This window comes from Vulpes vulpes, chromosome 9 (assembly GCF_048418805.1).
Source record: "Vulpes vulpes isolate BD-2025 chromosome 9, VulVul3, whole genome shotgun sequence".
NCBI classification, from domain to species: Eukaryota; Metazoa; Chordata; class Mammalia; order Carnivora; family Canidae; genus Vulpes; species Vulpes vulpes.
The window spans coordinates 61,615,573-61,643,457 of NC_132788.1; the positions used below are offsets into that span (position 1 = coordinate 61,615,573).

At 47.1% G+C, this 27,885-nt stretch overlaps 1 protein-coding gene across 1 annotated transcript; it reads right to left on the reverse strand.

The window, feature by feature from the left end:
* Positions 1-34: 34 nt before the first annotated feature.
* Positions 35-27,189, reverse strand: TTLL3 (tubulin tyrosine ligase like 3). The gene is given in 16 exon segments (XM_072722185.1): positions 35-190; positions 193-319; positions 322-436; positions 633-873; positions 1,862-2,006; positions 8,474-8,909; positions 10,320-10,563; positions 14,804-14,952; positions 18,829-19,024; positions 20,308-20,406; positions 21,366-21,480; positions 22,619-22,747; positions 23,847-23,944; positions 24,085-24,253; positions 26,301-26,392; positions 26,563-27,189. Coding segments are annotated over 16 exon segments (2,985 nt in total). The 5' UTR covers positions 27,107-27,189; the 3' UTR covers positions 35-104.
* Between the last annotated feature and the right edge of the window lie 696 nt (positions 27,190-27,885).

The window sequence follows — 27,885 nt, forward strand, 5'->3', positions numbered from 1 at the left end:
TGTTAGGGGGTGGAATTCTGGCCCTTTGGTTTGTGGAAGGGTTGCTGATGGCCTCCAGCTCTCATTCTGGACCTTGAGGTACAGGGTCCCAGCCCACCCTCTCTTCACCCTCCAACAGAAACGGAGCCAAGCCCAGAATACTTCACTTGCTCCTTTTTATTTGGCGCTGCATCCAGGATAGGGGCAGTGAGGCCTGAAGCAAGAACTTCTCCAGCCTCACGTCCCCCATGCCCCCTAGCTCCTGGTATGCACTGATAAAGGGCAGGGGTCCTGGAAGGCTCAGTGTCTTCATGAGGCATGCCTCAGCCTTGGGTTTGTCATAGAGTCTGGCCTTGAACTTGCCTTTGGCCTTGATCTTCCTGTGGGTATTAGGAAGAGTTCCAACTTCGACGGGTAGAGGCCACAAGGCACTTTCAGGATGGGGACCACGAAGGCGCTGGGGCATAACAGCCTTGGTGCGGGAGGGGGGAGGGGGGAGATATGATCAGGAAAAATCTGTTCAGGAAGGGGGTTCTGAGGGAAAAAACCCTTCCCCTGGGGCTCCAGCCAGCCCAGGACCTGCCCTGACCTGTGCCCTCCAGCCCTGACCCCAGAGCCCAGGATTAGGCACTGCCCACCAGGGTGCAAGTTACAGCTCAAGGCCCACCTTTCTTGGTTTCAGGATGCTGGATGCCAACTTGAGCTCAGGGTTAGATGGGAAGGAAATCAAAACCTTGGCAGTAGGGAGAGTCATCAAGGCCTTGCCTGTGGTCGACAGGGCCTTAGAGCCCACCAGCTTGCTGTGCTGCAGTCTGAGGACCCCCCCCTGGGATCGGAGCACATGGGGAGAAGGCAGCCGGGCCTTGGTGTGGAGACTGGGGACGTGGGGAGGGGCTGTGGGAGCAAGAGGGGCCATGAGGGCCCAGGTCCAGCCAAGGCTGACCAGCTGCCCCTCAAGGTGTGTGTGGAGGGTGGGCAGGAGGGGGAGAGGAGGGCTGGGCTGTGAGATGGCAGATGGAGCCCTCCCAGTTCCTCCTCCAGAGGCTGTGGGAAGAACACAGGATTTGGAGTCCAACAGACCTGGGTCTGCATCCCCGCTCTGCCCCTTCTGGGATGTGCAACCTCGGGCAACTTCCTTAAACTTCCTGATGCCTCGGCTGGAAAACGGGGATGATAGCACCTACCTTCCTAGGTCGTGAGGACTAAAGGAGCTGGTTAGGTAGTGGCACAGTGCAAACTGTTAAATGCTATACAAATATTTAGCTCCTTTCCCCCAGAGGCACTTGCATGGAGGCAAAGACAGAATTACTGCAGCAGGAAAGGCTTGGGCTCTGGAGAGAGGGACCTGGAACTGAGTGCTGGCATCTGAAGTAAATGCAACTGCCTTGCAGGGTAGCTACTTTGGAGGGAACAATACTCATATGGTCACACATTTTTTAAAAACGCTTTGTAAGTGGCAGCTTTTACTTGCTACTAGTCTCTTTCTGGTGGAGCCCTAGTTGGGGGGCAAGTCTAGGTGGTTAGGAAGGGCTCTGGAGAGCAGGAAGAAATTGCCTTGGGCCCCTGGGGTGTTTGGGGGGAATGGTCTTACTCAGGGTCTGGGGGTTCTTCAGACTCAGTGGCAATCTGTTCAAGGGGTGGGGCTGCCTGTCCCCACTAGCAAAGGTCATAGTGAAAATGCAGCCCATCCTGGTGCTGGGGGGTTCCCACTTCCGGAGACTGGGGTGGACCAGGGCTGTGGCACTTTTCGCCTTGCCTTTCTTCCCCTTTCCGGGGGTCGAGGTGGTAGCAGTGGAGTCTGGCTTCTCAGTGTGCTCCAGGCTCCTAGGCCCGGCAACTTTTCTAGTAGCTGACCTGTGGGTAAGGGGCCTCAAGTCCTTGCCTTCCCCAGAGCCTCGTTGGGTCAGCAGGTGAGGGAGTGCTGGGTGGACCCCCATCCGCCGGTGACACATTGCCAGGGGCTTCTTGATGGTGGAGCCCTCTACTAGGAGCCGGATACCCACATATTGGGGTACCTCCACGGCAGGCTGTGGGAAAGAAGAGATGAGGCCTGTTCAGACAGTGATGGTGGCTGGAATCCTAGGTCCAGAAGGAATCAGGGCAGAGATGGATGAAATTAATTTCTGGGGAGGCCCACCTCTGTCCTCTAAGGAGTCTGGTTCTGGGGGCCTGAATCAGTACCTGATCACAGAGCCCCTGGGACTAGTAACTCCGTGAAGTCAGGCAATCTTAGCCATGCTACTGCCAGCATCCCCTAACCCTCTACCCTCCTAAGCTCTCCAAGACCTTGCTGGAATGTGTATGGCTCTGCTCCACAGCCACTGCTGATGGACAGCTTCCTGAGTTAAGCCAGATTCTCTGCAAACAGAATTTGAGTTATGTCACCCAGACAGATAAGAGGCTTGGAGCCTGTCTGGAGCCCTTCATGAACTCATTATGGAGAAGTAGAAGCTAAGAGTCTTAATGAAGACATTCTACTGAGAGAATGAGGTAGCAAATTTGTAGGAGGAGGCAGAGAAAAAGATCCAAGAGAGGAACAATTTTCAGTTCCTACTAAGCCAGCTGTACATCTTGTAGCTGGGCTTCAGGAGAACCCCCTGTGTCTTGCTAACGACCCCCTTTCAGCCTTGAGCTAGCTGGAGGTATTTTCTGTATCAACAAAGGATCCTAATTAGAATCTATCTAAACATCAGAGTCACTTGGAGCTTGTTGAAAATACAGATGTCAGGGCACCTGGGTGCTTAGTCCTTTAAGCATCTGCCTTTGACTCAGGTCATGATCCCAAGGACCTGGGATAGAATCCCATATCCAGCTCCCTGCTCAGCAGGGAGTCTGCTTCTCCCTTTGCCCTTCCCCCCTGCTCATGAATCTCTCTCACTCTTTCTCTCAAATAAATAAATAAAATCTTAAAAAAAAAAAAAACACCACTAAAGCAAAACAAAATAAAACCAAATATTAGAGCTCCCACAAAGCCCAGCTGGTAAGAGGCAAGAATCAAAACTGAGTATCAAAACAAGTAGGTGAAAAGGATGGCAGGAAAATGTGTCATGTGCCCACAGCCCAGGTATCACTTTACAAAGTTAAGTGATCACTGCAAAGGGGAGGATACAACTTACAATAGAGAGGTCTCATAACCACCACCTTAACCCCATGGCCAGACTTAGCACCACTAATCAGGAGACACTCCAACAGTGTGTGCCTTGTGATCCCATATGAGGTACTCAGCATTACCTCTCAGGTATTCTTGCCAAAAATGTTTAGCCTGAACCTCATCAAGCTGTTTGGCCTAACTTCTAGTTTACAGGACACTGAGATAACAGAAGAACAAGCTAAACAGCACCACAAAGAAATAATCAGATAAATCCCAAATGTGGGACAGTTCTACAAAACAATCAGCCTGGTCCCTTTCAAAAGATCCAAACAAACTATAGGGGAAGAAAGCAGTGCTGCTGCTCTACATTAAAAGAGGTTAAAGAGGGACACCTGGATGGTTCAGCAGTTAAGCTCTGCCTTTGGCTCAGGGTGTGATCCTGGAGTTCAGGGATCGAGTTCCACATCAGGCTTCCTGGGGGGCGCCTGCTTCTCCCTCTCCCTTTGCCTATATGTCTGTCTCTCATGAATAAATAAAATCTTTAAAAATAAATAAATAAAAGAGGTTAAAGAGCACCAAAGGAATACAAACCTGTAGTAAATGTAACCAAGGAAGTAAAAGTTCTGTATGTTGAAAACATACTGATGAAAAAAATTGAAGACACAAATAAATGGAAAGGAATTTTGTACTCATGGACTGGAAGAACTAATATTATTAAAATGTCCACACTACCCAAAGCAGATTCAATGCAATCTCTCAAAATTCCAAAGCATTTTTCACAAAAATAATCCTAAAATTCATATGGAACCACCAAAGACCTTGCATAGTCCAATCTTTTTTTTTTGTTTTTAAGATTTTTATTTTTAAGTCGTCTCTACATCTAACATGGGGCTTGAACTCATGACCTCGAGATTAAGAATCACATAATCCACCGACTGAGCCAGCCAGGAACCCCCAAAACGATTCTGAGAAAGAACAACAAAGCGGAAGCATCACACTTACTGACTTCAAACTATATTACAAAGCTTTAGTAATCAAATAGTGTGGTACTGGCATAAAAGCAGACACACACACATCAACTGAACAAAATGGTGAATTCATTTATGACAAAGGAGGTGCAAGAATAGTCAATGGGGAGAGGACAATCTCTCTTTAATAAATGGTGCTGGGAAAACTAGAAACCGCATGCAAAAGAATGAACCCAGACCACTATCTCATAACACATATAAAAACTAACTCAAAATGGATTACAGTGAATTTAAGACCCGAAACCATAAAACTCTTAGAAGAAAACATAGGCAGTGCTAAGTTCCCTGACACCAGTTTTAGCAATGATTTTTTTGTATTTATACCAAAAGCAAAGGCAACAAAAGTAAAAATAAACACATGGGACTACATCTAACTAAAAAGCTTCTACACAGCAATAGAAATCATCCACAAAGTGAAAGGCAACCTGCCAAATGGGAGAAAATATTTGCAAACCATGTATCTGATAAGGGACTAACATCTAAAATATATAAAGAACTCCTACAACTTAATGGCAAAAACACAAATAATCTGATTTAAATATGGGCAGAGGATCTGAATAGACATTTTTCCAAAGATGACACACAGATGGCCAATGGGCACATGAAAAGGTGCTCAACATCATCCGTCATGGGGGAAATCCAAGTCAAAACCATAATGGGATATTACCTCATACATGTTAGAATAGCTATTATCAAAAAGATAAGAATCAACAAGTGTTGGTAAGGATGTGGAGAAAAGGGAACTCTTGTGAGCTATTAGTGGGAATATAAATTGGTACAGCCACTGTGTAAAGTAGTATGGAGGGTTTTCAAAAAATTAAAGACAGAAGCACCAGCAATTCCACTTCTGGGTATTTATCCAAAGGGAAAAAAAATTACTACCTTAAAAAAATATCTGCACCCCCATGTTCATGGCAGCATTATTTACAATAACCAAACCATGGAAGCAACATAAGCATCTATCAATGGATAAGTGAATAAAGAAAATGTGACTGTCGGTCTAGCTAGTGATCATGGGATATTATTTGGCCATAAAAAAGAAGTAAATCGAGCAGCCCGGGTGGCTCAGCGGTTTAGCGCTGGCTTCAGCCCAGGGCGTGATCCTGGAGACCCAGGATCGAGTTCCATAGCTCTCTGCATGGAGCCTGCTTCTCCCTCTGCCTCTATGTCTCTCATGAATAAATAAATAAAATCTTAAAAAAAAAAAAAGTAAATCTTGCCATTTTAACAAAATGGATGGGCTTTGAGGACATTATGCTAAGTGAAGTAAGTCAGAGAGAAAGACAAATATGATGTAAATTATATGTGGAATCTTTTTTTTTTTTTTTTTTTTATGATAGTCACACACAGAGAGAGAGAGAGGCAGAGACACATGCAGAGGGAGAAGCAGGCTCCATGCACTGGGAGCCCGACGTGGGACCCGATCCCGGGTCTCCAGGATCGCGCCCTGGGCCAAAGGCAGGTGCCAAACCACTGCGCCACCCAGGGATCCCTATATGTGGAATCTAAAACAAAAACCCTGAACTCATAGATGGAGAACAGATTAGTAGTTACCAGAGGCAGTGGGCAAAATGGATGAAGGGGGTCAAAAGGTACAAACATCCAGTTATAAAATAAGTAAATCATGGGGTTGCCTGGTTGGATCAGTTGGTTAAGCGGCCGACTATTGATTTTGGTTTAGGTCATGATCTCAGGGCGGTGAGACTGAGCCCCACGTCAAGGGCAGAATCTGCTTAAGATTCTCTCTCTCCCTCTGCCCCTTCCCACCCTGCTCTCTGTCTTTCTTTCTCTTTAAAAAAAAAGTAAATCATGGATGTAATGTATAGCATGGTGACTATAGTTAATAATACTGTGTGTTGCATATTTGAAAGCTGCTAAGAGAGTAGATCTTTTAAGTTTTCATCAGAAGAAAATAAAATTATAACTGTGTGGTTATGGATGTTAATTAAATTTATTGTGGTGATCACCATACAACATATACAAATACTGGATTGTTATGTTGTATACTTTATTTTTTTTTAAGATTTATTTATTTATTTATTAATGAGAGAGAGAGAGAGAGAGACAGGCTCCATGCAGGGAGCCTGACGTGGGGACTCGATCCCGGGTCTCCAGGACCACGCCCTGGACTGAAGGCGGCACTAAACCGCTGAGCCACCCAGGCTGCCCCTGTTGTATACTTTAAGTGAATATAACACTGCATGCCAATTATATCTCAGTAAGAAAAAACTTAAGCGAGATCTAAGTCCTTTAAAGCAGCTACATCTTTTAAGCATCCCAAGGCATACCAATAGGTCTTTTTTTTTTTTTTTAATTTTTATTTATTTATGATAGTCACAGAGAGAGAGAGAGAGAGAGAGAGAGAGAGAGAGAGGCAGAGACATAGGCAGATGGAGAAGCAGGCTCCATATACAGGGAGCCCGACGTGGGATTCGATCCCGGGTCTCCAGGATCACGCCCTGGGCCAAAGGCAGGCGCTAAACCACTGCGCCACCCAGGGATCCCACCAATAGGTCTTATATTTAAATCTTAACTTAAGAGAGGGTTATAGGGACACCTGGGTGGCTCAGCAGTTGAGCATCTGCCTTGGGCTCAGGGTGTGATCCTGGAGACCCGGGATCGAGTCCCACATCAGGCTCCCTGCATGGAGCCTCCTTCTCCCTCTGCCTGTGTCTCTGCCTCTCTCTGTCTTTCATGAATAAATAAATAAAATCTTAAAAAAAAAAACTGAACTGTTAAAGAGAGGGTTATAGGCACTCTCTGTTAGCAGTAAGGTTTCTATAATTGTGAGGGCTGTGGTCCGACAGCAGCCTCACAGGGAGAAGAGTTATCTCTAAGATTTGTGGATATGGCTTTTGTGTAATAGAACAGATTATGAATTGATACACAAGAAACCCACAATATTTTTTAAAATATCCACTTGGACTGAAAAGGACAGATACAATATGAAATAAATGAGGCTTCTGTACCCCCAAACTTCTATGAGCAGGGAACAGACTAAGAACTATGGAGGATGTTCATGGGAAAGGAAGCATGATTCAGGACTGAAGTGAGATCCCAATGGATGGAAGCAAGAGCCATGAAGAACAGGAAGTAACAATGGATCCTAATAGCAAAACTGGAAATATGCGCCAAGCTAGATTCCTGCATAGGAAGCAATACTTTAGAGATACTTTAGAGAGTATTTCTAAAAGAAAAAAAAGACAAAGTAGGACAAAATAACCAATGCCAAGTGTGAATCTTGATTACATGTTAGTTTAAAAAGAAAAAAAAACAGGAATGCCTGGGTGGCTCTGTCCATTGAGCATCTGACTCTTGATTTGGGCTTGAGTTGTGGTCTTGGGGTCATGGGATCCAGCTCCTCATCAGGCTCTGCACTTGGTGCAGATTCCACTTGAGAATCTCTCTCTCCCCCTCTGCCCTTCCCCTGCTCATAGGTACATATGCACACTCTTTAATAAGTAAAATATATTTTAAAATAATAATTAAAATTAAATGTATTTTAAAATAAATAAATATATTTTAAATATTTTAAAATAATTAAATTAATTTTGTTATTAGTGTTACAATTAATTTTTTAAAATTCCAGTGTAGTTATCATACAGTGTTCTATCAGTTTCAAGTATATATATAAGGATATAGTGATTCAACACTTTCATACATCACCCTGTGCTCACAAGTGCCCTCCTTAATCCCCATCACCTATTTCACCCATCCCCCCACTCACCACTCCTCTAGTGACCATCAGTTTGTTCTCTATTTAAGACTCTGGTTTTGGGTTTGTCTTTTTTTTTTTCCCCCTTTGTTGATTTTGCTTCTTAAATTCCACATATGAGTGAAATCATAGGGTATTTGTTTTTCTCTGACAGGCTTCCTTCGCTTAGCATTATACCCTCTCAGTCCATCCATGTTGTTGCAAATGGCAATATTTCATTCTTATGGCTGACTAATATTCCACTGTATATACCACCTTTTCTTTATCCCCCATCTATCAATGGACACTTAGGCTACTTCCATCATTTGGTCATTGTAAATAATGCTGCAATAAACATAGGGTGCATATAGCCCTTCAGATTAGTGTTTTTGTATTCTTTGGGTAAATACCCAGGAGTGCAATTATTGGATCGTAGGGATGATCCACACATATTAACTCATTTTCATCCTCACAAACCCTATGAGAAAGATGGTAATGGCATCTCAATTTTACAGACAAGGAAATAGAGGCTCAAGGTTAGAAGGAGCTGTACAGAGTCACTGTGGCAGGACCAGAACCTGACCCAGTTCTGTCTGACAGCAGGGCCCTGGGCTTCACCACAGGGATGCCTGGAAGAGGGGACAGACACCCTGGGGTCTTGCCTGGGTGCAGCGACCTCACCTGCTTGTAGATGAGTTCGAAGGCTCCCGTGTCACAGTTGCGGTCTAGCCGCCGGTCGATGACCACACGCAGGGTGTCGGCTTGCACGCCTGCACAGAGCCGGGCAGTGACAGCAGTGGAGGGGGCCATGGTGGGGCTGGCATTGATCTCAATCAGCCAGGGCTGGAAGTCCTCACCAAACACAAAGTCAGCACCGTAGAGCTCAAAGCTGGCCTTCCGACACTGCACAGTGTCCTGGGAGGTCTGCAGGGCATGGATCACGGCAGCCTTCATGCCGGGTACGATGACAGTGGACCAGGCATCTGGGGCCCCCATCTCCTGCAGGTGCGCCTGGAACTTCTGGCTCGACCACATGTTATCTGAGGGCAGCAGTGGGTGCCGGTGGCATGAATTCTCCAAGTGCTTCTGAATGGAGTTGTTGCACAGGTGTACTGAGCTGGGGCAGAGAGCAGACAGCTGGGGTCTGGCTCCCTGTGCCTCTCCTGGCCCAACATGGGGAGGGAAGGCAAACCTGGGAGGAGGCCCTGGGCCACTCTGGACCATTCACAAAGGACACAGGCCTTGAGCCTGCTACATTCTCCTAGGGCCAGAACCAGTCTTATCCCTCTGAGGGCACTGCCTACGGGGCAACAGTATTACATGCTTTAATGTGAGCCCTCCCAGTGCTAACTGGGTTAAGAAGGTGGGTAGGAGAATGGGCCCTATAATTAACAAGACTGCTAAAAACAGAAACAAAAACAAAAAACAAGACTGCTCAGGTCCTACCTTCACCACCGACTAGTTGAGAGATCTTTTCACCCAAGTGCTCCTTCACGTCTGTAAAATGGGGGCAGTGATAAGACCCACTTCCCGGGTTTTCATGAATAACTGAGACAATATGCATGAAGTGCTTAGTACCTGTCACATAAGAGGCCTTCAGTAATGGACAGCTAGGAGTTTCGTAATACTGCCTCCATTGTTCAGATGTGAAAAATGAAACTTAAATAGGTTTCACATGACCAAAGTCACACAGCTCAGCAGCTGCTGAGATGGAATTTGAACCCAGGACTCAACAAGGCTTTTCTCTCGACCCCCCAAGTTAATACCGCAACCTGCCTCTCTCCACTCACATTTCTCCTGAACCTCCTGACCCTGTTCTACTTTTTTTTAAAAACAGGTATCACTTATCAACCTATTGGATAATTTTACTTATTATATTCATTGTTTATCTAAGAGCATTAGCATAAGAATAAGATACTTAACACCAGTCATTATAAGAAAGATAAAATTAAAATAAGATAACTATTTTCTACTTAGAATGGCAAATAATCAACATTGTTGGGTAGGAAGTGGGCAGACACATTTCATTACACGGCCAGCTTACGTATGGGAATGTGACCCCTTGAGAACCAGGCTCTTAGTTTGGTCACTGCTGTATCCCAAGTTAGAACACCCTTGGTAAAAAAAAAAAAAAAAAAAAAAAAAAAAAAAAAAAAAAAAAAAAAGAACACCCTTGGTAGGGGGGATCCCTGGGTGGCGCAGCGGTTTGGCGCCTGTCTTTGGCCCAGGGCGCGATCCTGGAGACCCGGGATCGAATCCCACATAGGGCTCCCGGTGCATGGAGCCTGCTTCTCCCTCTGCCTGTGTCTCTGCCTCTCTCTCTCTCTCTCTGTGTGACTATCATAAATAAATAAAATTAAAAAAAAAAAAAAAGAACACCCTTGGTAGGTCATCTGTTGGGTGGATGGAGGACCTGCCTGCCTGCAGAGTTTGTGTTGGAGCCCAGCGTGGCACAGGGGAACCACTTGTTCATTGTCAGCTCCCCAGCTAGATGGGGTGCTCAGAGGAGGTAAGGGGTGAGGCTCACTTGTCAAGGTTCTTCAGGGAGAAGGGTTGTGTGGAGAAGCGGATGTAGCTGTCACGGTAGAACCACACGGTAAGTGGGTTCCAGTCAGTCACCAGGAACCACTGTCTCAGGTCAAATTTGGTGCCAAAGATAAGCAGAGGCCGCTCAATATACTTCTGTACCACCCACTTGCCGTCTTTCATCACCATGGGGTTGCCATCTACTAGCTTTAGCATCTCCTCCAGGTGGTCCATACACATGATGCCTAAGGGGGAAACAGGGTGGTCAGAGATCAGGTCAGGCTTGCACTAGGAGAAGGGCTACGGGACCACAGATAGCTAGCTGAAGCCCTCATTCCCACAGAACTGATAGGGAAGGGTGCTTCCCTCAGAACCCTGTTCCCTTTGGGAAAGCTGAGAATCTGCTGAAGATCAATTTTTTTTTTAATTAACCACTTCTGTTTGATTGAAAAAGAATATATGCACAGATAAAAACTCAATCCATATTGGGCTTTTTAAAAAAACATGTGCATATACGACTTTGAGTATTTTTTTCCCAATAATTAACGAAACATAAAACAATAGAAACAAAAAGCAAGCAGTACAAAAGGGTATATAATAAAAAATACTTCTTTCCCAGAGGCAGGTAACTGCTGCTTCCAGGTCCAACAGGTATCCTTCCAGGTTCTGGGAGAATCTACAAGTCCATAGATGTATAGGATTCTAAACATCTAAACATGTTAAAGATTTAGAATAGTTCTTGGCTGATGTGAGCATTCAGTAAATGTTAATTCCTATCATTATTATTAGTTACCTGTAGAATAAATTTCTACCTGTAGATCTGCTGCCTCCACAGATATGTTCACTTTTTCATTTTGTATTACCCAAGATGTTCTACCAACCTGCACTCCCGGCAAGTGTATGATACTATGTATCTGCCTACATCCTACCCAACACTATTGATTATTTTGGCCATTTTTCTAGGTAGAAAATAATTATCTTATTTTAATTTTATCTCTTTAATAACAAGTGATATTACATATCTTATAAAGCATTATTTTCATACTGAGGATCATCAGAGTCTTGTTGCAAACATACATATTCACAAATCCATCTCATTCCTTCATTGTTTGGCCCCCAAAGCAGCCTGATCACCTGCTAATGGCACAGAATAACCTGTGCCTGGTTCCCAAGCCATATCCTTTCTCAAATGGCCAGAATGATCACCAAGAATCCCAAGAACATGATGCCTTGCATAACAAAAATTAAGGCTGTTATGTCCTTTGACCCAAATATTTCATTTTTAGAAGTTTTATACTAAGGAAATAAATAGAAAGGCCACAAAAGTATCTGCACAAGATGTCTATTATAGTGTTGCTTGTAACAGCAATCAATAGGAAAAAAAAACTGGCAGCCATCTAAATATCCATCAGAAATGAATTAGGTAAACCTATGACAGTACATCTAAACAAGAGTGGAATATGGGACGCTTAGGTGGCTCAGCAGTTGAGCGTCTGCCTTCAGTTCCAGGTGTGGTCCCAGGAGTCCTGCATCGGGCTCCCATAGGGAGCCTGCTTCTCCCTCTGCCTAGGTCTCTGCCTCTCTCTCTCTCTCTGTCTCTCATGAATAAATAAATAAAATCTTTAAAAAAAAAGAGTGGAATATGCAGCTGTAAAGCAAAATGAGATAAGATAGTACATGCTGTACTTTTATGTAATATACCAAACTAGGCACCACTAATCTATAATACTGTAAATCGGAATAGTGGTTACCAACCATTTCAGGGACATAGAGAATGCAAGGGGCCTGGGAGGGTCCCTCTAGGTTGCATGTAATATTTTATTTCATGATCTGGGTACTATTTTCACAAGTGTGTTCACTTTCTGACAATTTGTTGAGTTGCATACTCACATCATGTATATATCCTTTTAAATGGAGCACCACATGGATATTTCAATTAAACTTCCCTAAAAACTGGAAATAAAATGTTGAAATTTGGTACAAGGTACACAGGAATTCACTGTGTTATTCTCTCTAGTTTTGTGTATTTTGAAAGTGTCCATTGGGTGTCTAAGTGGTTCAGTCAGTTGAATGTCTGACTCTTGTTTTCAGCTCAAGTGGTGATCTCAGGGTCATGGGACAGAGCCCCGCGTTGTACTCCACGCTCAGTAGGGAATCTACTTGAAGATTCTCTCTACCCCCTCCCCACTCACAACATGCGTGTGCTCTCTCTCTCTCCCTCAAATAAATAATCTTAAAAAAAAAAAAAAGGAAGAGTGTCCATAACAATAAGCTAAAAACAGGAAAAAAAAGGAAAGGCAGATTAGATGTACTGAAATGAATTGATTTCTAAGATAAGGAAAGGAAAGGAAAAAGGAAAAATAAAAAAAAGAGTAATACTGATATAGAAAGATATAATAAATGAGAAAAGAAGGCTACAGAATAATATGTTGTTGAAAATAAAACAAACGCACCCTCCCTTTCCCTCTCTCTCCTCAAATGCATAGAAAAAGGTGTAGAAAGAAACATACCGAAAGGTTAACAGAAGTTATCTCAGTAAAACCAAGAGTGGCTTTTGCTTTTTTCTTCCTACTTATCTGTATTCCTTGGTTTTTTGTTTTTTGTTTTTTTAGAGAGGGAGCACATGCGCACTCCAGAGCAGGGCAGGGGGTAGTGGTGGTGGAGGTGAGGCAGAGGGAGAGGGAGATAGAGAACCCAGCAGAGCCCAATGCAGAGCTCGATCTCATGACCCTGAGATCATGACTTGAGCCAAAATCAAGAGTCAGATGTTTTTTCTGACTGAGCCACTCAGGCACCTCTGTTTTTTTTTTTTTTTTTTTAATAAATAATAAATAATCTTATAATTGAAAAAAAAATAAGCATTTTCAAGGAAGGAAAAGAAAAGACCAATATGCTAGTTTTTAAGTGATATCCCTAAGAAGACTGTCCCACAGTGTCTGGACCTTCAACAGTTCCACTTGGACATGAACAAACTCACCCAAGGACAGTATTTGGAAGAATCTGCAAGTCTGTTTTCCACATCTTGTGAGTCCTTAACCAGATTCTTTTTTTTAAATTTTTTTTTTTTATTTATTTATGATAGTCACAGAGAGAGAGAGGCAGAGACATAGGCAGAGGGAGAGGCAGGCTCCATGCACCGGGAGCCCGACGTGGGACTCGATCCCGGGTCTCCAGGATCGCGCCCTGGGCCAAAGGCAGGCGCCAAACCGCTGCGCCACCCAGGGATCCCCCCTTAACCAGATTCTTTTTTTTTTTTTTTTAATTAATTTTTATTGGTGTTCAACCTTAACCAGATTCTTAAGGCTAGGCTAATGCACCACCCCAATAGAAACAGCAGAAACAAAAAGCTGGCTCTCCTGTTATAAATCCACTCACTGGGCTGAGTAGCCAAAATAATAGCTAAAAATAACAGTACTATAATATAGCAGTTACTATGTAAAAGCACATATTTTACTTGCTTAATCCTCTTGAAAAGGTAGCATTGGTTCCATTTACCAAATGATGAAAAGTAGAGAAGAGGTTAACATCCTGCCCAAAGTCTTACAGATAGTAGGAGGCAGTTTGGGCTTAACCCAATGAAGTCTGGCTCTCAGCATCCACATCTTTAACCACTATGCTATACTTGACAAGGACGCACTGGTCAAACCAGAGGGCCCTTAGATGACAGGCTACTTGCTCACATGTATTACCAGACACACCTAAAGCCTAACCCAACCCTGAGGGCAGGAGAGATATCCTTGTCATCACCGCAGCCAACACTGATGGGATGATTACTCTGTGCCAGGCACCATGCTGAGCTCTAGACACAATACCTCATTTATTTTATTTTTTTAATCTTTTTTTTTTAAGATTTTATTTATGTATGCATGAGAGAAACACACACACACACAGAGAGAGAGAGAGAGAGAGAGAACGAGAGGGGGGCAGACATAGGCAGAGGGAGAAGCAGGCTCCGCGCAGGGAGCCTGATGTGGGACTCGATCCTGGGACTCCAGGATCACGCCCTGGGCCGAAGGCAGGTGCTAAACTGCTGAGCCACCCAGGGATCCCCACACTACCTCATTTAATCCTCACCTCAGGGACGCCTGGGTGGCTCAGCGGTTGAGTGCCTGCCTTCAGCCCAGGGTGTGATCCTGGGGTCCCAGGATCAAGTCCCACATCAGGCTCCCTGCGTGGAGCCTGCTTCTCCCTCTGCCTGTGTCTCTGCGTGTCTCTCTCTCTCTCTCTCTCTCTCTCATGAATGAATAAATAAAAACTTTAAAAAATAATAATAATCCTCACCTCATAGGAGGTTATTATCATCTCTCACAGGTGAGGGAACTGAGGTTCTGACAGGTGATGTGGCTGGTTCACAATTACACACAGCATGTTAGCAGCAAAGCTGGGATTCAAACTCAGTTTGGCTCCCACACAACCTGCACTATTAACTTCCCTGGCCTCCAGTTGGGAGAGGCGCTAGTGCAGGAAGCAGGGGCGGACTCCCACCTCGTCCTCGGGACTTGGCTCCCGGCTTCACGATCCAGATGTTGCGATCTCCTTCCATGTCCATCTGGGGCACTACAGCCCGCAGCTGCTCCAGGATGTCCTCACAGCGCTGGACCTGAGTGTCGAGGTGCCTGAGTTCCGCCCCCTCACTGTGGGAAGATGATGGGACTTGGGCAGGGCTGGGCCTGGGGGCAGCCTAGTGGACAAGGCATGAGGAGACACAACCCCCTGGCCATGGTCCAACCAACCTAGGTCATGCCCTTCCCCAAGAGACCCAGAGAGGCCTCCTCCAAGCCTCTACCCCACCCCAATTCTAACCGGCCCAGGGCACTGTCTGAGGATGCTGGAATAGGAGAGCAGGGGAAAATTCTACATTTTACACCCCCTCCCACTCAAACACTCCACCTCCCGCCACCTCCCTTCTATTACAATAAAAGTAACTGCCTTTGGCAGAACTGAATCACACCAGCATCAGTGGTGTGCTAGGCACCACTATGTACTAGGCACAGTGCCAGGGGCTTCACATATATTATTACCAATCCTTTCTATGGCCCTGCCTAGGAGGTATTGCTGGTCCCACTGGGAGAAGTGTCAGCTGAAGCTGGGAGGGTTTAAAGACTTGCCCAAGGCCACACACTGGGTTCAGTGGCTGAGCCAGGATGCAAATTCTGTCCTGCCTGATCCCTCCGCCACCTACAGGTGCTTTTGGGGGTTCATTCCCCTCCAAACCTGGACCTACAACTGGTTGATAGGTGGCTCCCATCCTGGTCTAATTCTTTCCAAGTCCATCTGTATCATACAGCCCCTTGTCTTGTCTCTCTTCCCATCACTTACCACCCTACACCTATGCTCATTTGATTCTTGTCTGTCTCCCATCACTGGAGTCTAAACTCCTTAAGAACAGGAGCATTGTTTATAGTCTCCCCTCCCCCAGCAGTGTACTTAGCACTTTTAGGTGCTCCCGCCAAAGGCTGCTGACTGGATGAATGGCTGCCTGCCTTAGCACTGGGCTGTACAGGTAAGGGTTCATGGACAGAGAGGGACTCTGTTCCTTACTAGACACAAACGTCCTCAACTAAACCAAGTTACATAATACCCTAAGATGGCAGCCTCATCCACACTCTCCCATTCTTCTCCCTCTGACTGAATAGGAAGGAAGCTTCCACAAGCTGCTAATCCCCCTTTACATTTTAGCCTTATAAATATCTCTAGCCACAAAGGACTTAGAGATCTTTTAATAAGGAGGCAGCAGCACCCAGTGGGGCAGCACCAGGAGCAGAGATAGCAGTCAGATGGAGGGGGCTTGGCCACGCCTCTCAGGTCTATTCCCACCTAAGCCCAGACCCTTCTATTTCCGGAGGCTTTGCTCTCAACTTTTCTGTGGGCTATTCAGTAAATGTGTATTTGGCTCAGGAAAGTATCATAAAAGGGTGGCAGGGGCATGCATGTGCAATCTGAAAAAGTACATTAGATATATCATTATGATTTTTGTATTTAACAAAAAGAAAAAAGCAAACAGTGTTCTTGCGGGTAGTCAATTGTGATAAAAGCGAAACTGGTAAGTCATGGATTTATTCCAAATAATTGAAAACACAGCAGTAAATACTGAATGAATTAACGAAAGTTAATTATAACTTCTGTGAATGAACCACTTAACACTATTTGTTATATGATGTAGTTTTATTTTATTTTTTTTTAGATTTTATTCATTTATTTGACAGAAAGAGAGAGGGAGCACGCGCATGCACACTTGCACACAAGCAGGGGGTAGTGGCAGAGGAAGAAGCAGGTTCCCTGCTGAGCAGGGAGCCTGATGTGGGGCTTGATCCCAAGACCCTGGGATCATGACGTTAGCTGAAGGTAGACGCTTAACAAACTGAGCCACCCAGGTGCCCATGATGCAATTTAAAATATATATATTTTTGGGATCCCTGGGTGGCGCAGCGGTTTGGCGCCTGCCTTTGGCCCAGGGCGCGATCCTGGAGACCTGGGATCGAATCCCATGTCGGGCTCCCGGTGCATGGAGCCTGCTTCTCCCTCTGCCTGTGTCTCTGGCTCTGTCTCTCCTTCTATCTCTCAAGAATAAATAAATAAAATCTTTAAAAAAAATATATATATATATATATATATTTTTTTTTTTTGACAAATGTTTCCAAGGCAAAAAAAAAGAAATTTTGTAAGTTAAGCTCCATGTCTAACATGGGGCTTGAACTCCCAACCCCAAGACCAAGAGTCACATGCTCTACTGACTGATGCCAGCCAGGTATCCTTATATGATGTAGTATTTTATGTAATCCTGACTTTTGAGAAGTACCTGTGGCTCTCTAGAACTTGGCCCACATCTAGAAATACAAAGTACTCATATTCTTTACACCTAATGCTCTAACTCAATCTTGATAATTCTTGGTTTAAGAAGGGTAGCCTTTTCTGGTTCTTTTTTTGGTGGCGGTTAAGGGGAAAGCATAGGTCATCCAGTTTTTAATTTCTAACATCTAAAAAAGATACAAGTGAATTTTTTATCAATGATGCAGGTTTGCTAGTGTGTCATTCGCTCAAAGTTCAGTTAGTAGCTCTTTCGTCTGCCCATTCCTTTCTATTGATACCACTCTGGCTGAGGCCCTTTAGTACTCCCACCTGGCTTGCTGTGAGCCTTCCTATTTGAGCTATGTGCCCCTTGAGGGCAGGTGTTACACTTCATTTCTGGAGTCTGGCACAATGCTGGGCACACAGGAAGTGCTCAACAAATGCTGGGTGTTCTCCTGTCTTCAGGGCTCTTCTCCCTCTCTCCTGCACACCTCTGCTGAATCAAATTCCGGTCTCAACTCAACTCCCTTCCTCTGATCAAGAACTGTCTCCCAAAGTGTGCTCTGAAAATCCACCCCCCAGGAAGCCTGGGGTGGGGGTAGGGAGCCGGGGGCATGTAAGTATAGGATATACTGCACACTGCATCTCTCTTGGAGGGCACCAACAACCACAGGTTCTGAAAAGTCCTGCATCAAGGAAATCTGAATTAAAGAACTTTGTTTAACCCAATGTTTTTCAGATCGACCACAAAAGCCTTTCTTTCATAAAATTGATTTCTGTCCTGCAGAACTAAGCATCCTATGTAACACCCTTTGGGAACACTGGTCTCTAGGATAAAACCTAGACAACTCAATAGATCTCATTTTGTGAGTGAATAGTATGAGTCCATGCTGAACACATGACACAAATTATCCTGTCTAATCCTACCTTTGAGGCAGACATTATTTTAAAATCTATTTTGCATGTGGGGACACCTGGGTGGCTCAGTTGGTTAAGTGTCTGCCTTCAGCTCAGGTCATGATCTCAGGGTCCTGGGATTGAATCTCATGTCAGGCTCTGCTTAGCAGGGGGCTTGCTTCTCCGTCTCCCTCTGCCTCCTCTACCCTACCCTGGTCATGCCCTATCTCTGTTTCTCTCTCAAATAAAATATTTTTTAAAAAAAATCTATTTTGCACGTGAAAAGTAAAGCTCAGAGAGACAGTGATGCTGGCAAAGCCAAAGAGCTTGGAAGCTGCAAAGTCAGGACTATTGGACAGTGCAAGCCATGATCTCAGTCATTATGCTATGCCAAGATTCAGGAAGAATGGTTTGGGGAGCGCCGAGTGGCTCAGTTGGTTAAGCGTCTGCCTTTAGTTTAGGTTATGATCCCAGGATCGAGCCCCACATCAGGCTCCTTGTTCAGTGGTGAGCCTCCTTCTCCCTCTCCCTGCTGCTCCTGCTTGTGTTCTCTGTCAAATAAACAAATAAAATCAAAAAAAAAAAAAAAAAAAAAAAGGAATGGTTTGGAACCTATTGTGCAGGCAGTGGACATCCCTGAGGGTTCTTGAGCAGGAAGAGCAGGGCAAACCAAAGGGGGAGGCCTAGAGAAGAAGGGGGGGGGGTGCTATGAAGAGAGGGTCTATCCCTGAGCATCAGCTCAGCACACAGAAGTCCCCTGAAAGCAAGGGGAGCACCCCCGCCACCCAACCCCACTCCACAGCCCTGGTGGCAGAGGTACTCACTGGATCACCTGGTAGTAGCGCTGAAGAAAGAGGGACCAGCCCTCAGGGCTGAGGCACAGTGGCGCCCCCAGGTCCTTGTCGATGTCCACGTGAGCCAGGCTGCTAAGGTGCTCCTCACAGGCACATAGAGCTTCATCCACAAACTCTGGCGACACCGTCACTGGCTTCTTCTCCTGTTTCCTGGGCTGCTTGTCTCCTACAGACAGGAAGAAGCCTGTCGCTAACCACACACAAGGCGTGTAACATGACACACACCATAGCCCCCACTGCTCCAAGGCCTGTCAATTACGCGAGGCCTTACCTTGACTACACCTGAAGCTTAGCACAGGTGTCCCCTACTATATCCCCTACTCTTCTGGGACCCATCTACTTACCTGAGGGTTTGTTCTAAATTCTCCTGTGACCTTAGTACTCATCCTTGGCCTCCACTGTCCCAGGACCTGTCATACACTTGAGGCACCACCCTAAAGCTACTCTGTACCTGTAGCCCCAGCACACACCTGCAGCCTCTCTGCTCCTGGGACCTCTGACACACCTGAGGCTCTTGTGTCCCTGATCATGGCACACAACAGTCTTCTTTGCACCTGACACACCCAGGAGACAGCAATGGAGAGGTCTCTCTCTCTCTCTCTCTCTCTCTCTCTCTGGAAGAGGCAAGAATTCTCCTCCATCCAGCAGAGCTGCCCCTTACTTCCCTGAATCCATGGCTGATGGGCCCTTTGGTTATGGGATGGGTACTTTGAGTTAAGAACTAAGTTCAGAGACAGAAAGGGCAAGCAATGGGTTGGGCCAACATGCAGTAGGGGATTCTCTGTGTCCCCCATTCACACAGCACAAGGGATCCCTCAGACCACGTGAAACTACATGGTTCCCTGCTTCTTCATCATCAGAGACCTGAGCTCTCCATAGGCAAGGATGGACCATGTCTTCTTAGTTTGTCCTCTCTAGAGCACTCAGTCACATACCAGGCCCGTGGAGGGCTGAATGATGTCGTGGACTAATTAACAAATGGATCAGAAGACAGGTGGGTGGGACAAAGGATAGATCAGTCAGTGGATTGGAGGATACAGAGGTGGTGGACAGGAAAACAGAAAAGCAGGGAGAGAGATGGGTAGATGGGTTTGTGGGAGGGTAGGCAGGAAGGTGGAGGAGTAGACAGATGGATAAGGAGTGTGGAGATGAGAGAAGGTAGGTGAATAATCAAAAGTGGGGGATAGGTGGGGTGATGGGTGAAATGTATGAATGAATGTATGGGCAGGTGAATGAGTTCAGTGGGTAGGGGTGGGTGAGTAGGAAGGTGGACGGATGAGTGGATGGATGGATGGACGAGTGGGTGGGTAGATGTATGGATAGGTGGGTGGAAAAGGGTGGTGGAGGGGGCAGATGGAGGTGGCTAATACATAGATGTATAACTGCACAGACGGATGAGTAAGAGGATAAATATAACAGGTGGGGAGTGCAGGTAACCATGGTATTTACCTGGGACCTCTTCCTCTTCTGACTGGATGGAGTATGACTTCCATTCGGACTTTACCACCAGCTTGAGAACGCTGCGGGCAGCTGTCAGCCAGAAGTCCTCTGCTCCCAGGGCAGGGGATACTCTGCTCAGCCCCTAGGCTCGAGGCCTGTTCTGGTTCCGGAACCCGACCATAACCTGCCCCACTTTGGATCCAGAACCTAACTACCTTTTGACTCTACACTCTGGAGTTAGAACCTGGCTCCTGTTCAGCTGTAGAACTGGGCCTAGAATCTGACATGGCTCATATTCTGCCTTTGGAATCTTGCCTAAATCTGTTGTCTCATTTTCCCCTTCTGTTCCTGATCCACTTTTGATACTTACTCTAGCCTGAGAACCGGACCTGAGCACAAAACCTATGTCAGGTTTGTAGATGAATTTAAACCTAACAGCTAATCTGAACACAAATTCTGACCTAAATTTAGACAATGTTCTGAAGTTGGAAACTATTTTGCCTAAGCCCAAAGTCTAGAGACTTTTCTAGATTTGCAACCCAATCTAGGCAGTGGATTCTGACACAGGCCTGGGACATCCTGTGGACTCCAAACTCAACCCACTGACCAACTTTTACAACCTGGTTTAGAATATAATCTAAGTGGGACGCCTGGGTGGCTCAGCGGTTGAGTGTCTGCCTTCGGCTCAGGTTGTGATCCCGGGGCCCTAAGATCAAGTCCCACATCAGGTTCCAGTCCCGCATGGGGGTCCCTGCATGGAGCCTGCTTCTCCCTCTGCCTATGTCTTTGCCTCTCTGTGTCTCTCATGAATAAATAAAAAAAATCATTTTAAAAAAAGAATATAATCTAAGCTATCTAAACTCTTCTGGAGGTCTGGGTTGACCCAAGCCAGACAGTTCATTAAGGGAGGCATATTAGGGAAAACAAGGATATGGGATGGAGAAGGAAATCTCCTGGGGTGGATGAGGGCATAAGGAGAGGCCTTTTGCTCTTGTTTAACATGAACCAGGGTTTTAGCCATCATGCTTCAGCCCGGGAGTCCAGGCATGGGCCTGGCATCTCCTTACCTATGAAGGCCTTTTTGTCATCCTCAGCCCCCAGACGGTAGCAGCGTGGAAAGAAGGAGTCAGCATCAGCCTCATCAAACCACGGCAAATTCCGGAGATTGAGACATAGACCCACCTATGGAGTTAGTTGCTGAGGAGGCACTGTGGGACTTGCCCAGAGCACCTCTGAGGGACTCCCGACATTCGGCACACACCCAGACGGCTCAGGGAAACCCAGCTTGAGTGTTCTCAGATCCTCTGCCGCACTTGCTACCTAGGCCTGATTCACTCATATCCATCTCCATGTGTATGCCCATGCAGTTTGCTCTGTCAAGAATGCCCACATCCCTCCTATCCACCCTTTCCATTCTTTTTTTTTTTTTTTAATTTTTTTTTTAAAATTTTATTTATTTTATGATAGGCACACAGTGAGAGAGAGAGAGAAGCAGAGACATAGGCAGAGGGAGAAGCAGGCTCCATGCACCGGGAGCCCGACGTGGGATTCGATCCTGGGTCTCCAGGATCACGCCCTGGGCCAAAGGCAGGCGCCAAACCGCTGCGCCACCCAGGGATCCCTACCCTTTCCATTCTTAAAGACCTGCCTCCTCTAGGAAGCCTTCCTAGCCCACACCAATAAATAACAGCATGTTCCAATAATAAAGCCCTTCATTCTTGCCACACCTTACAAGATAGGTCCTACTGGTGTTCTCACTTAAAGACAAGGAGGGACGCCTGGGTGGCTTAGTGGTTGAGCGTCTGCCTTTGGCTCAGGGCGTGATCCCAGACTTCCAGGATAGAGCCTTGCATCGGGCTCCCTGCAGGGAGCCCGCTTCTCACTCTGCCTATGTCTTTGTGTCTCTCATGAATAAATAAATAAAATCATTAAAAAAAAAAAAGACAAGGAAACTGAGGCTCAGAGAGGTGGAGTCATTTGTTAATAAACCCAGGTGAGACAGAATGGCTCCATCAGCCAGATACCCCTTGCTTAACTGGTAAGGGCTTTCTTGTTTATGGCCATTGGATTTGGTGTTTTTCTGGCTCTAGATCCTCTCTGGACCCTGGAGTCCATTTTAGTTATTATGTCTACAGGTGCCAGACTTGCTGCAGGGGTTGGATTTCAACCCAGGCCTGCCTGACTCCATATCCCACTGAATTAGATACCTCTCCACCTCCTGAGAACTCTCTCTCCCTGACAAGGTAAGCAGGGAGTGGAACTGCTGGCCCAAAGGCTAGTGGGTTAGAGGCTGCCATGCCCGCTCCCCTGGGGAACCAACCTTTGTAGTAAAGGAGCCAGCCCGGGCATAGTGGTTTATCATTTGATCCTTGGAGAGAAAGCGACAATCCAACACATCCCGCCGAGTGGTCCAGATGAAATAGGGGATCTCATTCCGAACCATGCGGGACTGGGGAGAGCAGAGGAGACAGGGGAGGCTGGCATGGGCAGCACAAGGCCTGAGGAACCTTCTCCCTAGCCTGCTGAGCAGGGGGGGTTAATAGAAGAAGATGCTTCCAAGATGGCCTCCAGGCCACACCCTATCGTTGTGTATGCTAAGGAAAGACATCTCTTCCTCCAGGGCACACACTTGTGAGCAGAGAACAGGCTGGCTTGTAGAACTCCTCTGGCCAGGTGCCCCTATGCAGTGACTAAGCCACACAACTGAATGCTATGTCTTTGTTTTGGCCTGTGGCTATCAGTGACTTACTCAGTGACAGGATGGTGACTCTAGCTGATGGGCACAGAGCATGTGACAAAGTCCTAAGAGAGGTCTCTAACTCCTCCATCCTTCCCACAGTTGGGATGTAGAGTTACTAATAGGCAAAGACCTATTCTAAGTGCTTTCTTTCATTCTTTCATTTTTTTCTTTTAAGTGCTTTTCATATTGCTTCATTTAATCCTCACCACAACCCTATGAAATAGGTGCTTACTCTTATTCCCCCTTTCACAGATGAGGGAACTGAGGCACGGGGAGGGCAAGTGATTCGTCCAAGAGCTCACACAGTTGAGCCATATGAAATTGCCAGCGTTCAACCTTTCCTGACAAACAGATATGGCAATTTGCTACAGTTCAGCTTCGTAAGTGGTGGTGCCAAGATTCAAAGCCAAGTGTCCTCACTTCAACACAGAGGTGTTCTCACCCCCACAACATTGTAGCAGCCTCTTTCAGAGCTTTTTAAGCCCTTCCTTCTAGCCTTCACTTGCCAAAGGCAAAGGAAAGATGTGGAATATGAGGTTTTTATTTAGAAGGGGGAATTACCAGGTGTGGAGGTTATGCTGGCTTCTGATATAACCTAGCAGGGTTCTGATCCCAGGCCAGACTTGTCTGAGCCCCACTGTGTCCCTCACCACTCTGCTCACCCATCCAGGCTTTAGAGAAGCAATCAGTTTTTACTACAGATGGGGAAACTGAGGCCTACAGAAGGAAAGGAGTTCTCTGAGGTCACCCAGCTGGATTTTAGTGCTCTTCCTCTCAGCCCCAAACTGCCAGCCCCCAGGACCCTCACCATCAGAGCATGTGTCCCATCCAGGTCATCAAATTCCAGTAAATCATCAAAGTCAAACAGCTGCGGTAGCTGAAATGCCTCGTCCTCATCTTCGTCCTCTGTGGATGTAGAGCCCGGACTCAGTGAGGCCCTTGTCCCAGCCCCACAGACCCATACCAAAGTCTCAACTCTGGGACAGCAGGAACCAAAGGAAAGGGCTTCAGAAGGGGAAGCCTGTGGAAAGGGAGGGAGCTCTTACCATCTTCTGTAGTGTCACTATCACCCATTACTGAGCTATCCAGATCCTTCTGGGGTGGTGGCAGGGTGGTGCCCGAGTGATGGACCATCTTCTTCTCCACCCAGCCTCTCCGGCGCAAGAGGCACCGTATTACTGGGTAGCGACCTTGGATCATAAAGATCTTCTTCTGCTGTAAGGTGAGAGAGGGATATCTGGTCAGTAAGTATCAGCCCAGTGCCAGACATACAGGATACAGCAGGGAACCAGACAGTTCTGGTTTCTGCCTTCAGGAAATTTTTATGTTCCAGTAGGGGAAACAGATCATAAATAAGCAGAGAAGCAAATATGTATAGTGATAATTATAATACTCATAGCTAACAATTATTGAGTACCTACTATGTGCTGCTTAGTGTGTATATACTACTAACAAAAATATGTAGTTTTTAAAAATTTTATTTATTTATTTTAGAGACAGAGACAGAGAGAACATGAGGGAGAAGGAGAGAATCTCAGGCAGACTCTGCGCTGAGTGTGAAGCCCAATGCAGGGCTCAATCTCACAACCCCTGAGATCACAACCCAAGCTGAAACCAAGAGTTGGACACTTAACCTACTGTGCCACCCAGACACCCCAATAATATTTTTAACAAATGCTATTATCTCCATGTAACTTGTTATGAAACAGAGGCATGGAGAGGTTGAATAGTTTGGCCACACAGTGATTAAGAGAAAGAGCACAGATTTAAATCCAGGCTGGTGGGGTTCCCAAAACTGGATACCTAATGGGGCCTCAAAGAGACTAAAAATACATATGTGGGGAGGGGAAGAAGGACCCATGGGACCCAAAAGATCCATGTCCATGAGTGGACAGAGTTGGGCAAATGGCAGTTCAGGCAGAGGGAGAAGCATGTGCAAAGGTCTTGAGGATGGACAGAGGTCAGAAGAAAGTGGAAGGAAGCCAGGGACAGTAGGGTATGAAAACTGAGGGGAGAGCTCCTGAGGAAGCAGGTAGTGGCTAGATTGTGCAAGGCCCTACAGGCCTTGAACAGATTTGGATTTTATATTAAGAATAGCATGAAGCAATAAGGGCAAAGTGAGGGCATGATATGGCCGGAGGCTTTATATGTTGGGCTTGCTGCCATACAGAGAACGGATGAAGGAGCTGGGAAGGGAAACAGGGAGACCAGTTAGAAGGCTGTTGTAAAAATAAAATAAATAAAATAAAATAAATAAAATAATAAAATAATAAAATTGAAGGTTGTTGTGATTTATGCAGGAGAAAAATCACAATAACTAGAATGAGAGTGAAAATGTATAGAATGTGACAGACTGGAGACTTGGTTTGGAAATAGAGGTGACTGCTTTTGCTGATGGGATTAGATGTGTAGTAGATGAAAAGGATGCCTGGCTGACTCAGTATAGTATGTGACTCTTGATCTTAGGATTGTGAGTTAATTAAAAAAAAGAGCTTAATTTAAAAAAAAATTGTGATTGTCTAGATGTGTGGGTGAGCGAACAGAAAGATCTATTTCTGGCTTGAGCAATTGGTTGATGAGGAAGACAGGAGATTAGGAAGGACGACAGGTTTGGCCAGGAAAATAAGGAGTATGGTGTGGGGCATGAGGAGGAAATGCTTCTAAGTTCTCTGGGTGGAGATGTCAAGTAGGGGGCTGGATTTAAGGCGTGTGGAGTCGGAGGAGAGGCTAGGCTTGGAAAGGGCGTGTAGAGGGCACAGCACCTTTACTGGACTCACAGCCAAGTGTGGGGAGGGATCCCAGGAATCAAGAAAACCCCAAGGAGCTTTCAAAGGCAACTTTGTAAAGCAGCAGCCAGGGAGGGAGAAATGAAAACTAGGGGTGCGCAGACAGCCAAGGGGGCAGGGTATGTGGGGAAGCAGTACAGAACGACACGAGTTTCCAGACCAAGATTAGGACAAAAAAAGGGTCTGCTGGATTTGGCTCCTTGGAGGTCACCAATAACCTTGACTGGAATGGTTCCTGACGGGAGAGGGTAAAGGCTAGGAACCAGGGTGATAAGAGCTAAAGGGGTGAATCCCAGGTAAAGAAGTTACACGATTCCGCCAAGAAGGGGTACTGAAAAATTGCTAATATTTTAAAATAGGTGTGGGATCAAGTTTTTTCGTTTTGTTCGTTTTTAAATGATATAAGAAAACAATTGAGAGAAGCAAGCTAAGCCACTCTCCGGGCCCTTTCTGGTCACCCCCGAGCCCCCTCCGACCTTGACAGCTCTCTCCACGAGGATCCTGGCGTTTCTGAGCCGGCCCATGTGGTGAGACGGCTTGGAGAATCCTCGCCACAGGACAAGGGAACCTGCAGAAAGACGCGGAGCAGGGATGGGGCAGGCTGGGGGCTCGGCCCCGCGGCCCTCCCCGCCTCCGACGCCCACGCTCCTTTCTCCACCCTGCATCGGATGCCCGCACCCAGCACTTCTCCCGACCCCTCGTCCCCTCCACCCCAAGTCTCCTAGTCCCTGCCAGCACCTCCGGCCAGGCAGGGCGGGCCGCCACGGGCCTCACGGTCCTGCAGCCGAGCATCAGCCGGGGCCGCGGTGCGCGGGGAGCCGAAGGGGCGGGGATCCGCGGCGCTCCGGGCGTGGGCGCCGCGGGCGGGCGGCCCGAAGGCGTGGCCTAGGCGGCGCGCAGGGGCGGGGCTGCCGCTCCGGCGTGGGCTGCTCGGGCGAGCCCGCTCGGGGTGGGCGGAGGCGGGCCCGGGCCGTGGCTGCGTCTCGGGAGGCCGGAACTCCGAGGGGCACGGCCAGGGCCACGGGGCGGGGGAACTGGCGCGGCCGCCCTCTCGGCAGCACCAGGCGGCGGAGCCCCGGGGCGCGACCCCCAGCTCCCCCGCGCTCAGGAGCAGCGCCGCGCCGGGGCCCTGCATGCGCCCCTCCCGCGCGCGCCCTCCCGGCGCCAGAGCCCGCCGCCCCTCTGCGCGCTGCCCCGGTCGGGAGGGCCCTGCTGCGGCCTTCGCGGGCCCTCCGCTCGTTCTGACGCCCCGCCCCCTGCTTGCTGTCGCCCTGGAAACCATTCCCCTGGCACAATCAGGTCTCCTGTAGCGGGTTCGGGGACTCCCTCTTGCGGGCTGAAATTCGGACGGCTGAGCGGGGTGGGGGTGGGGGTACCGACGGCGGAAGCGCAGAACACTGCGCTGCCAGTTAATTTCAGGGTCATGGTTCCTGTGCCTTGAGTCATTCCATAGGATTTATGGAGAACAACCGTGCTAGGCAGTGGGCTAGGTGCTGGAGATTGGAAGAACAAGCTAGAGATGATCCCTGACCTCATGGAGTTTACAGCCCAGGAGAGGGGAAACAAAAAAAGCAAGCAACAAAGGAATAGACCAGCTGTGGGTGGGCAGCTCGGGTGGCTCGGCGGTTTAGCGCCGCCTTCGGCCCAGGGCCTGACCCTGGGTGCCGGGGATCGAGTCCCATGTCGGGTTCCCTGCGTGAAGCCTGCTTCTCCCTCTGCCTGTGTCTCTGCCTCTCTCTGTGTGTCTCTCATGAATGAATGAATATCTTTAAAAAAAAAAAAAAAAAACGGCTGTAGGTATGGTAAGGGCAATGAGCAAGTAGCAAACTGACACCAGGAAGGGGACGTACTTTTCCTTGTGTACTTTAAAGTATGTCCCCTCTGAAGAGGTGACATTTAAGGTGAAGCCTACGCAAACGTCAAGAGCTGGCTAAGGAAGACGGTAGGAGTAGCATTCCAGGGAAAGTCTCAGCAACAGCCCTGAGAAGGGTGAGAACCTTTCCCTGGGAACTAAAAAGCAGCCAGTGTGGCTGGAGCCTGATGAGGCTGACCAGATCTGCA